This window comes from Copadichromis virginalis, linkage group LG20, assembly GCF_057382275.1.
Source record: "Copadichromis virginalis isolate Kocher_CV1m ecotype Utaka linkage group LG20, C_Virginalis_male_GT1.1, whole genome shotgun sequence".
In the NCBI taxonomy this organism is placed as follows: Eukaryota; Metazoa; Chordata; class Actinopteri; order Cichliformes; family Cichlidae; genus Copadichromis; species Copadichromis virginalis.
This window is the reverse complement of record NC_140637.1, coordinates 12,092,050-12,105,336: the sequence shown is the minus strand read 5'-3', so window position 1 is coordinate 12,105,336 and position 13,287 is coordinate 12,092,050. Positions and strand designations below refer to the sequence as shown.

At 37.1% G+C, this 13,287-nt stretch overlaps 1 protein-coding gene across 1 annotated transcript; it reads right to left on the bottom strand.

Annotated features, from left to right (window-relative positions):
• Positions 1-20: 20 nt before the first annotated feature.
• On the bottom strand, positions 21-13,038 carry mapk13 (mitogen-activated protein kinase 13). The gene is made up of 12 exons (XM_085444678.1): positions 12,797-13,038; positions 10,784-10,913; positions 10,575-10,633; positions 8,492-8,597; positions 5,168-5,197; positions 4,060-4,107; positions 3,635-3,749; positions 2,950-3,021; positions 2,347-2,426; positions 1,440-1,518; positions 1,022-1,195; positions 21-468 (listed from the first exon to the last, which is right to left on the bottom strand). Exons 1-12 carry the CDS (start codon positions 12,907-12,909, stop codon positions 383-385), a joined length of 1,092 nt encoding a protein of 363 aa, XP_085300804.1. The 5' UTR covers positions 12,910-13,038; the 3' UTR covers positions 21-382.
• Between the last annotated feature and the right edge of the window lie 249 nt (positions 13,039-13,287).

Sequence of the window (13,287 nt, the reverse complement as noted above, 5' to 3'; positions counted from 1 at the left end):
TGCAAATGAGAAAGGCCACATCATGTTGAATTTTTTAATTGGAAAACAACATTGCAGTAAATCTTACAAGAAACCTTGTAGCATTTAGTTACAATAAATCCACACCAAAATCCACTGACAGGAAATGTGTAACACTATGAACAAGCTACATTTAGGAAACAGTTGCACATTACGTAAAAAAAGGGGATGATACAGTTTTACTCTTTTGAACACTGATTCAGGATATTAACTAATAATAATAATGGATTGGATTTATATAGCGCTTTATATTTATATAACTGAGTAAAAGATATATGATGAATCCAGGCTTAGAATATACAAGGGCACAATTGGTTGTATGCTTGTTGTTTGGGGCATCAGTAATTACATGACATTCATCAGATCATGGAGACATGGTCAGAGTGTTTTTCCTCTTGGAGTCCCGCCGTGGGAATGGCACAAAGCTTTTCACCTCCCTGAAACACAATCCTGTGTAAAAATAGAAAAATAAAAAGAGGGAACGGGGTGTCAACTTAAATCAAGTACATTATTTAAAATATATGATGGCATTATGTTCATTTATTAATATTAATCTTTTTATCTTTATTATCACCGCGTATAGTTAGAAAACAAAAAAACCCCCAATCCATAATGTATACATATATTTATTATTATTATTCTTTGCAAGCCATGTATTCATTGTATAAGACAAAAACCAACAACAGGCACTATTTTGCCAGGCACTATATTCCTGTGGCCCCCAAGAGCCACTGCATTAAAAATTGGTTAGCAAAAATGAGTTACAAACAAAAACACATACGTAACATAGACGTAATATCACCATTCGTTTTGAGATCAGCACACGGATTTGTAAAGATTTGAGTGTTATGAAAATAATTCCCAAAAGTTTTATATAGATGTTGATAATCCTGGTACCCAAGGCAGTCTACACAGTAAGTTTCATTCAGATTGTTTAACACATGTAGGAGGAGTTAGGGAGAAGACATAGAGACATGATTATCATAGTAAGATTTCCACTTACGCTTCCATTCATCTAGGGACAATGTGTCGTTGTCATGACTGTCATCATATGGCAGTGGTTTGGGGAAATCATCGGGGTCCCGCAAGTTGTCAAAATATGGGTGCTCTAGAGCTAGTTCCGCTGTGGGCCTCTCATCTCCATCCAGAACAAGCATCTTCTCCAGCAGATCAACGCCTACAAAAGGTCAGCAGTGTGGAATAATGCACCAGTTTACTACGATACAAAAACCATGAAACTGAAAAAGTAAGTGAATATTTATCACTTAGCAGGCCAGAAAATGGAAAAGCTTTCATTAACAGGGTATCATGAATGACTTTTCGAATTATAGCCATACAAAGAAGAAAAACACCAAAGAAAGAAACAAAAAGTGTGATTTAAAAAAAGAATAAAAATGTGGGGAAAAAAAGGTGCATCTCACCATGTGCACTAGCTCTGGGAAACAACATTGAGAAGTCTTTTCGGGGATATCGAGGAAGGCCCTTGACATAATTTCTGGCCTGTTTTAAGATATCAAACACAAATACCCAGACACAGAATATTTTTTATTCAATCTTTAAGTATGGCAACAATGATTTAGTTTAACTGTGATTACAAAATGAAATAATAAAAAAGGTCTTCATTTATCAAAGACAGGCTGATTGTTTCATGTTGTTATTTTGTAAAACTGAATAGTTTGTTATTCACCTTGCAAAAATGAAATAAATCCAAAGATAGAACTATATTTGATTTCATACTCATATACAGCTACATAGTCCTTGTGCAAATGACTTCCAAAGATGGAACTGTATATTCAATTCGTCACTTGTGCATGTGAGCCATCTTGTTAGCATTGTGCTGAAACAAGTCTAAGGCCATTTATAAAATCCTATAGAGTTGCAAAACAGGACTTTCCAAAAGCCTTAACTTCCTTCCTATTAATGCATCCTACTACAGGCTTTTATTAATGCCCTGACTGTTCCTCTAGTGCCACCCTCAGGACAATTTCTAGATTTTAACTACTCACATCTGGTAAAGAAAAAAAGGACATGAGAGTCTGGCAAAATTTCCCGTATGTCACTGTAGGTTGCAGTATGCTGTACATTTCTACCTCAGAGGGCTGTCGGTGGAACTTTCACTTTGTATGCTAATTTCATGGGTTTCAGTTTAGGATCTAGTGCACCACAGCTCAAATGCTTTCTGAGATATGATGCTTTTTTAATGCTCACTCTGAGAGAAATCACTTATAAAAAAATGTTTAACATTAAAGGCAATGGACATTTGTAAAAATTTTCTGTGCAGATAGTACTCCTAGTGCATAACTGCATATTTATGACTGTTCTTCCTACCTCTGGAGTGTCCAGCTTTTGGATGAACTCTGGCCCGGGCACACCAGTTACTTTCATGATCTGAGTCAGCTGGTCCATGTCTTATAGCAAACAGATTAGAATCAAGGATTTTTACTCTTACATTCGTGGTTCAGTGAGCAGAACATAGAGATATGAAGCAGGCATGCAAAACAGAATAATAAAGGAAAAAGACATCACAGAAAGACCTGTGATGTCTTTATTTCCTAGCAGAGCTATAAATCAGTTCGCTGCATCAGAAGCAAAATAAGAACATAAAAGAGAAATATAACAAACGCAGGAGCATTTATAACAAGGTAGGGGGAAAAAAATTGACTCGGGAAATATGCCGCTTTTGCTCTGTATTAATATACTGTAACTGCCTCTTGTGCTTGATTTTGTGTCTTTATAGAGCTTGTCATCAAGCACCTTTCCATCTCCTATATTATTACAGTGGTTTAATAAAGCGATATTAAAGCTTTAAAGGGATTTCACAAAGTGTGCTTGATACCTTTCTCTTTGCATACTGACATTCATTATTCAACTTATTATTTATCACACAGGCTGGTAAAGTTTAGTAAATGGACCAAGCTGAAGAAAAGATACAATCTTTTCCTTTGAAGAGGGTCTTTCCATTGATCATTTCTGCCATTATGCAGCCCACAGACCAGATGTCCACTACAAGAAACACCAAAGGAAAGTAACATTAGTGAGAAATCATGAAGAATACATAACACCAAGAGGGTTATAAGTTTAGCTGAGTGCAGCAGGAATGAGGAAGGTGGCATTTATATGCCAGAGCACAGTTCCTATTCACAGCAGAGAGCTGAATATGTTGTGTGCTTTGAAAGGGGGAATATTCAGTGAGTAATACTATCCTAAACTTGTCAGAGCTGCTTTCGCAGCTACACTCCACTCTGTGGATGCTATGTACAAAATGAAAAACCACTATCTCCTAAAGGAACATAAATCCTGGGTTTGCAGTGACAGTTCTGTCATTGAGTCTCAGCACTGTCAGACCATCTGTGTCAACAGATTAAGAGGAGAAAAAAAAACCCCAAACATTTCTTTTCTCAAGATGACATCCATGCAACTTCAAATATTTGTCAGGAACTAGGAACAGGATTACAAAAGTTGCTGACCCTTGAAGAACCATACATGCAACAATGAAAGCTGGAGTGTCGAGACGTTTTCACGTAACAAACAACAAATGGTCACAGCACCAAGAGGCCAACTCTAGACGACAGAGAGAACGGTGGGAAAGAATATGTAACAGCTACAATTGTCTTGCCAGTCTGAGTGTAGTGCATCCAGTTCAGAATGACCTCAGGCGCCCGGTACCAACGGGTCACCACGTAGCCTGTCATTTCAGCATCAGTACTGCGAGCCAGCCCAAAGTCCAGGATCTGTATCAGCAGCAATGAAACGGATGACAATCTCAAACATGTACTTAGTGTCTCACAGGCTGTTTACTTTTAATGAAACACATAAAATATTGCATACATATATATGGCAATCTCATATAAACAATAACAAATGATTCTATCGTTTCAGGATTATTTCGAGTAGGTTTGCACAACTGTATGTAAATGAACTTCTTCTTCTACCTCCTGTATATTGTTAATTACATCGACTGCTGAGTCCTACTGTGTCTGCTGCCGGTGCTGCCCTATCATCTCACTGCTTCTCATATGCAGTAATGCAGAAAGTACATACCTTTAGTTCACAGTCTTGATTAACAGCCAAGTTTCCAGGCTTAAGATCCTGTTAGAGAAAATGAGTCGAATGACGGTTACTTAGTCCAAATGGTAATTAAGAAGAAATTACAGTGATTGGACCACAGGCGCTTACTAGAGCCAGTAAGAGCTTTAGTGCACGTGCTTCCTGTGGTCTCACATGGCTCAGCTGAACTCAAACACAAGAATGTTGTGGGGACTTAAAACAAGGACTTCAATATCGTGACTCAACTACAAGATGACTATAAGACACACTGCCTCAACTCTGCAGTTAGTGCTGCAACATAAGGTGTGAGAAGTGTATCACTGTCAGTAGGTGTTGATAAAAATTTATCTGCTTTAAGCGTTATAGGAGTAACAGCAGGGTAACACTTCACAGTGTAGTGATTTGCACATTTGTCTAACAAGCCAAAGATCCCTGGTTTGAACTCAGGAGTGGACACACATCCCTCTGGGGCTGTGTCACGAAGAACATAAAAATCTGCTGCACCAAACATGGGGAGCTACTTGCTGTAGCAACCCAGTCTGAATAAGGAAGCCAAAAGTGGCTCTTACTTTACCGACAGGTCTTTGACGTCTTGGAACTGGAGTTAAAGGGTGTGACCTAACAGCTCCAGACATGCACACGCATTAGAGGAGTTAAGTCATCCTACTTGTTTGGGCACGCTTTCATCTGACTGCTTAACAAATGAATTACAAAATATATTTCCAAAGAACATGAGGAATACCAAATCTGCAATCTGAGTCACAACATTGTGCGGTACAAAATCCTGCACAGATTACAGTCTGAGTCTGAGGAAATCAGGTCGGAGAAGTGAGTCACTTCCTCCGACCTGAGGAAGTCGCCTATTTCTCGCTACAGATTATTGATCGGAAATTTTTCATTTTTTTATTTTGTGCAGTGCTTTGTTTATTGTGTTACACTGGTGAAGCACATTGTGATACAGATTTTTAAAAGTGCTATATAGATAAAGTTATCATTATTATTATTGATAATAACCTGAAAAAGTCAACTTATCATAAAACAGGAAAAAAGGTACTCCCAAAACAGCTCAGCTTCCTGTAATGGGACAATGAGTTGTACTTACCCTGTGGATAATCCCAGCCTTATGAATGTACTGCAAAGGAATAAACAGAGCAGGAACACTTTAGTTTACGTTGTCAGTTTTTACCAGGCCTAGTTAGGCTAAATTCAAAGTAAAGTTTTATTAGAGGAGTTTGATGAATAACTGTTTGGCCACACAGCAAATACCTTTTAAATAATAACTAGGCTTGTTAATAATTATATCCATTGCATTGTGTGTTTCATTGACTCATTTAAAGCAAAAAAGGCTAACTCTCCTGTAATTTCTCTGTAAGTTATGTGCTACATGATACATACAGTCATGTAAATCCTAATCATGAAATATTTATGATAATTATTAATAATCTGTTATTATATCTTTTATTATTAATAAATAGCAAAACATGTGATTGCAGTCTTTCAGCTTTAATCCAAAGGGTTTGAAAGAAGTGTTGCATTAACTGTTTAGGAATTAAAGCATTGTTTATACACAGTCCTCCATATTCTGAGGCTCAAACCAAATTGACAGTTGAATCATAAGCAACTTTATCCCAGGTGAGGCTTGAAATAACATGTGACATTGATTTAGTTGAATTTGTATTTCACAGCTTTTCACTCTCATTTTAAACACGATAGCCCAAGTGACAGAGGCCAACATGAGGCTGAAAACAGCTTCACAACATTGAGCCAAGTCAAGAAAACTTGTGAGAAATCAGCTGTATCATTTTTTAAAAGTGGATAATCAAGAAAATCCCTCATGATTGGAAATACAGAGATTTTGCAACAAATTGTACGCCACTAGACTTAAGAACATGTGTGTCAGGTTAGACTTTGCCAGAAAACATCTAGAGCCTGTAAAAATTCTGGACAAACATTTTTTGGGTCAGAATGACACACCTATCAGGACAGATTCCACTCATACATTTCTGTATTGTATACACTACAGTTCTCTAAGATACTGGAAAAACTCTTCATAAAAAGATTTGACAGTTTTGTGGAAAAATATGAATTAATGACAGATAGTCAGTATGGGTTCAGAAGCAACCGATCAACAGCTTTGGCACTGATAGATTTAATGGAAAAGATAACGGAATGTATGGATAATAAGAGGCATTTGATACTGTTAATCATGAAATTCTATTAAAAAAAACTGGAAAAGTACAGGTTTAGGGGAGTGGTTTTGGACTGGTTAAAAAGCTATGTAGGGAATAGGCAACAATATGTACAAATAAATGAATATAAATCTAATTTGATGGATATAGCTTGTGGAGTACCTCAAGGTTCAGTACTGGGTCCAAAAATGTTTATTATGTACTTAAATGATATCTGCAGAGTATCGGAGATTTTAAAGTTTGTAATATTTGCAGATGACACAAATATACTGTGTTCAGGTGTGGAATTGCCACAGGTTTTGGAGATGATCACACAGGAATTAACGATATTAAAGAAGTGGTTTGATATAAATAAATTATCATTGAATCTAGATAAATCCAAATTTATGTTGTTTGGAAACCAAAAGAAAAACATCAAAGTAGAAATATGTGTTGACAATGTATATTTAGAAAGATTAAATGAAATAAAATTTCTTGGGGTGATCATTGACCACAAGCTCTGTTGGAAGCCACACATTACTTATGTTCGGGGGAAATTGGCATGGGGCATTGCCGTCCTGGGGAAAGCAAAGCATATGTTGGATCAAAAAGCACTGCACATTTTATACTGTGCTTTACTACTGCCATATATGAGCTACTGTGTAGAGGTCTGGGGAAACACATACAAAAGTAACACACAAACAATAACTATAATACAGAAAAGGGCCATTAGATTAATAAATAATGTGGGGTACAGGGACCATACAAATGCACTCTTTGTCAAAATGCAAGCTATTAAATTCCAAGACTTGGTGAAGCTTAAAACAGCGCAAATAATGTATAAAGTAAGAAATAAATTGCTTCCAAAAGAAATCTGCAAATTGTTCATAGAAAGAGAAGGTGGGTATAACTTAAGAGGGAAATGGAATTTAAAAATACAAAGTGCTAGAACAACTTTAAGAACTATGTCTATCTCAATTGCAGGAGTTAAATTATGGAACAGTCTAACAGAAGAAATAAAAGACAGTAAAAACATAAAACAGTTTAAAGTAAAATATAAAAACCTAATTTTAAATAAGTATAAGAATGAAGAAAACGGGGTTAACCCAGGACGGTAATGTTGCTGGTAAATGGTGTTGTGGTTGTTTTTTAGTTTTTTTGTTTTGGTTTGTTTGTTTTTCCATAACTTGTGTATCTGCAAATATACACATTCTGTATTTTTCATATGAAAGAAACTATACTGTGGTGGGGCTTGCTAATTTTCTTGTTTTTGATTTATGTATGTTTTGTTTTGTTTTGCTTTACTTTTGTTTCACATGTTGTCTGTTTAATTTAAGACTAAAATAAAAAAAATTAAATAAAATTAAATGAATGAGAGGTAAAACTTGAGGGGGTAGGGACAAATAAGTAAATACTTCTGCCTACTCCTTTTCAAACAATAATGGAATGATATTTTGTAATGATTGTGAAGGCACATGTTTGAAATGTTTGAAATAAAAATGAACTGAACTGAATTATTAATGCCATTTCCACTTTTGCACAATCCCAATCTTTTGTCATTTAACTTTGCTTTATCTTAACTTTTTATTTCCCTTTTTTAAATTACTGTTGTAAATATATATTTTTGGCACTACCTCAAATTATAGGGTATTCACTCTGGGCCTGTGGTACTTTTATTTTTAACAATGTTGTTTTTTTTAATTGTAGAATATAATATTTTTAGTCTTCATCCTGCAGCTGTATCATAGCAATTTCCCTTGTGAAATTGACAGAGTATGCATCAATCTGTCTGTCCTTCTGTCTGTCTGCCACTGAAACTGGACCATTAGTGATTATTGATGATGTGGCTGTTTATAGAAACAACAGGATGAATTCTGAAGTGTACAGGGCTATGTTCTCTGCTCTGATTCAGCCAAACTCTGCTGAACTAATCAGACAAATGGGAGTTTCTTAAGGCAAAGAATGTAGACATCTAACTCAGTCACCTAATATCAACCCAACACAGCAGGCTTTTTTTAAAGTTATTGAATATAAATAGGAAGACCCCATAAACCAATTAGCAACTGAAGATGAAGGTGAGGTGGTGGTGCCATAGTGGTGTTGTACATAGGCTAACTACAAAAAAACGCGTCTTTGTCCAATAAATTTTGGAACAACATATACAACAGTATTATTCTGACATGACTCTGTTAAACAGTTACATTGGAATATAAATATAGTTCATTTCTGAAGTTTGGTAGAGATCATCTTTGGCTCACCCTGAGTCCACAAAGCATCTGGTAGACAAGAAACTGGACTTTGTCTTCTGAGAGTTGACCCCGCACCTTTGACAGGTCAGTAAACATGTAAGGCATTACCAGGTAGCTGGGGGGGGGGGAAAAAAGAGGAAGAGAGGTGCAGTGAGACAACCCTGAGGCAGAGAGTAAAGTAATTACCTCAGCCTAACAGTCCAAACATGATATACGACACTGCCTTAGCAAGTCATCCTACTCTTAACTTCCACACCCTGTCTGTGCTGTAATCTGTCCTGTCTCCCTTTGACCAAGGAGCTTGGTGGACTTGCGTATGTTTACATAACTTCCAAATAAAATATTCTTCCACCTTTTTTAGAGTCTCCTCATGTGATGCAGCAGCAGCTTAAATCTTAGCTGTGCATGTGAGAAAGCAAATGTCTCCATTAAAATTAAACTACCATAACAATTATAGGTTGTTCATTTCTTGGTAAATGAGCAAACTTACAAATTCAGCAGGGAATCAAATAATTATTACCCCCCACTGAATAATACATGACAATTAAAGGACAATATGTCCTCTTTAAGGTAGACAGAAAGTGTGCTTTCAGTGTGGGAAAGGCTCTTTCACAGGCATGCTCACATGTTTCCTGGAAAGTGAAAGAAAAATTAAGTTGTCATATTTTTCTTTAACGTTACAAGTAGATGTCGCAACATGTCTCACAGAGCAATCTTATATGATCCTGACTATAAAATCTTTCCCTAATCACTCTAAACTAGAAAAACCCCACAGATTTTTTCTGCAAGTACTGCATTCCTCCAAGAGTTTTAGTGTCGAGTGCTTAAAGAGAAAAAACAGATCTCTGACAGCATGTGCACCATGTTAATGTGGCGACTGTGGCAGGAGGCAGAGTAGAGCATCCACCAATTAGAAGGTTGGTGTTTTGATTCCCGCCTTCTCCAGTCTGTATGTTGATGTATCCTTGGGCAAGATACTGAACCCCCAATTACCCCTGATGGAGCCACTGCAATTTGAGTGTGTGCGGAAATGTTAGAAAAGAGCTTAGGGATATGACTGGTATCAAACAGCTCCATCCAAGGAGAAATACCGCCATCAACTTCCGTCTCTATGTGGGACCAGATGGGTTTAACTGGTGCAGTAGGTAACCAAGCTCTAAGTTGTTTCACGTTCATCACCCAATATTACCATTGGAAATTAGGCAATGAAAAACCTCCTTGTTTTGCACTCGCTTGAAGTTTCTTAATACTTAAACGATGCAGTGAGCTACCCCAAAGAAACTGCCAGATCAAAAAGTCTAGATCTTTGAAATACTTATCTGGAATGTGTAATGGAATATTAGATAAAATATAAAATATCATGGGTGCAGTTATCATCTTAATACAACTAATTTGGTAGGGTAAGGAGATTTGGTATCTCACCAAAACTGTCCATACTTGGTATAACCACAGAGCTTTCTGATGGAGATTTTCGCAGTTATACAAAAAGATGGATTATTTTGGCTCTTACTACGGCCAAACGGGTCCTGCTAAGGCATTGGCGGAAAAAGAACCCCCCCTCCCTATGAAGAGTGGCTAATGACAATGGCTAAGTTGGCGTCTTACGAAAAAGTGACTTATGGTTTATTAGACAAATTGCATCAATATGATTGTATTTGGTCCCCCTTTACAAGCTGGCTTTCTGTAACTTGAAGAACAGAGGAGTAATGACAGAGTGGTGGTGTGGGGATTGGTGTGTGAAGAAAGAATAGGATAACTTCCCTTTGTTTTGGTTTTTGTTTTTGTTGTTGTTGTTGTTTTTTAAACTATTTATTTATGTATTTATCCTTAAGTTCTGTTATTGAAGTTTAAAATGAAATAAATAAAAATTGTTGATGATAAAAAAGAAAAGAGCTCAGTGATAGAAAAAAGTGCTTTTATAAATGTGTGTGTGTGTGTGTGTGACTGAGGCTTTAGTAGTAACAAGTGCTTTGAATTCTTAATTAGACTAGAAAAGTGCTGTATAAGCACCAGTCCATTTGAACCTGCAGATCATTTAAAGTGTTGTCTGCCTTTCCCCGAGCGGTTTGCTAATAAGATGAAGAATACTCACAAGTCCTGGAAGTCATCCAGGCTTAGGGCAGGTGTAAACACATCGATAAGTCCTATCACCTAGTTGGAATGAAAGAAGCAGGTGACAAATACTAAAACATACAAGCAATGGCTCATTTACAGAATATTACTGCATCACAGTGCTGTTACAATGCAAAAAACACAACTTCCTAAAAGCGACTGAGTATGCATAGTGTATAGTCTACTCACATTTTCATGTTTCATGTGTTTGAGCAGTCGGAGCTCTCGGTAGGCCCTCTTAGCAAAGATCTCTGACTGGAAAGGCCTGTGGAGCTTTTTAATGGCCACCTTTTCTTTATTCTTCTCATTTAGTGCTGAGCTGTTGGGAATGATAATGTAACAAGTCATTAGCTGGCTGCTGTTGCTTGGACCTTTTAGTCTCACTATAATGTTCACCATTTGAAAACGACTGAATAGTCTATTTTTGGGGTTTCAGTCACACTTAGAGGCTGTGCATGAAACACAAAGCAAAAGCATAGATGATGTGAGATAGAGATACTGTATGTGGGACTCCTTCTCTAAATGTGTGGTGGTCTGTGGTTTACAGAGTTATCAATATGTGAATGTTTGGCAGCTCTTGACGTGCATGTTTACAGGGCACCAAATCGTAGGAGGACAGGCTTGTTAGGCTATTTGGAGCCGCATCCACCAACACACACTGCACACTTCACTGTGTGCTGTGAACAACACTGATGCAGTAATGTCAAATATTGCAGCCGGCTTTACATGAAACAGCTAATGCATGCCAAGCAAATAGCTACAATAAAAAAAAAAAAAAAAAAAAAAAAAAAAAAAAAACACGAAACTGCAGGCTGTGCTTCTGTTTGTTATTTCCTTTCCCTCCTCCATTTACAGGTAGGTTCAGATAATGTTCACGGTGTTCATGAGATGCTGCTTCTTTTAAAGGTCGACCAGTCTGAGCTTTTTAACAGATCATAACTCCCACACTATTATGCTTAAAGCCTAGTCAGCATGCCTGAACACTGCTGCTGTGACAACAGGAGCTTTGAGGTCAGTAAAGAGTTTTTTCGCCGTTTATCTAGGTTCTCAAAATTTTACCTACTAAGCTTTATCCGTTAATTCAGTTCATTTCCATTGTATGTATATAGTGCCAAATCACAACAACTGTCACCTCAAGGCCCTTTAAATTTAGTCTAATTTAAACTAAGTGCTGTCATAATTTATGAGTTTATATTTTTAGTCAAAATAAGTTAGAACAACTGTGTGGTAAAGTTCATTAGGAAGGCACATTTGACAGTGAAGAAAATCAGTGATTTCAACAATAATGTAAGGGTTAATGTACACAATAATGGATAAAAGGCAAAAGGCTGGCTTTTTTCTTCAAATATATTGACCTTTGGTTATTCTTAAGAGCACTTACGTGACAGCAATATGAAACGTAGCAATGGCCTTGTGTGTTTGACAGCTGCCACTGTTCCAGCATTTGCCATTTTATCCCTCATGACATATTAATATAATAATAGGCTTTAGAGCTTTCTGAATAGCTCTTCTCAAATGGTTCTTTACAGTTATTAACATTTTATGAAGGCAGCTACATGACTAAACTTGAAGCATTCTAACTGTGCAAACAGAAATTATTTTAGAAACCCTAATCAGGGATTGTATGTATCCAGTTAGCCAAATAAAAACCAGGGAGGTTGTAAAAATGCAATGATAAGTGATGTTGGCTGTATCTAGTTTCCTTAATGGTTTGACACCCGATCCCCCATTTTTATGTAAGCCTGCAAAAATAATTGTATTGCTAAAAAAAAATCAACAACAACAAAAAAAAAAGAACCCAAAACAAAAAAAGAGAAAACAAAACATTTAAATTGCTGCACGTTTTTACGTAAACAGTTATTCTGGTGTTTAACTGTGTCCTGTATGTAACTGTATGATGCCATGAAAATGGAAAGTGGCCATCTTTAATACAGACTTTCAATCATAACTCCTACTCCTACTGCAGGTAAACATAAGACTGTAAGGTCCACATAACGGGCTGTGTGGTCGTCGTGCTATAATATGACACTAGGTGCTTACTTGCTACATGAGTTGACTGATTGTGCGACCACTCTATGTTAGACTGTACAGGATATAACGCAGGCCCACTACACACTGTGTGCAGCCAGTGTAGCTAACGTGAATGAGCCCCAAATGCGACACACACTTCTTGCAGTGCACAGTAAATGATAAATCACTCACCATACCGAGCCGTAAGCCCCGGTCCCTATCTGTTTCAGGTGCGTGTATTTCTCCTGGACTTCCCACACCGTGCTGTTAATTTCCTCACGGGTGAAATGTGCCCGAGTCTCCATGATGAAGAGGAGCAAGCGAAGCTAAAAAAAACTTCTCCCTCCTCCCGTGTGCCTGTCACTTGCTCAGAAGGTAAAGCAAAACACTCACTGTTCAAGTACCAGCTATTACGCCTCACATCCCACTTCCGTTAACAGTTTTCAAAATAATTTCCAACCGTCGCTGCGTGGGAGGGATGCAAGAATAAAACAGGCAGCTGGACTGAATATATTATATAGAGCTCATTAAAAAAAACAGAAAGAATTCAGCAGGGCTGCTAATTGTGATACAAGCAATCTACTCGATAAACCAGACTGTTAAATGTTCTTTTTAAGACTCAACTTTTATCTTACACTATTATATCTGATCATAGTTTATAATGAAGCTTTACTTTGAAAGCA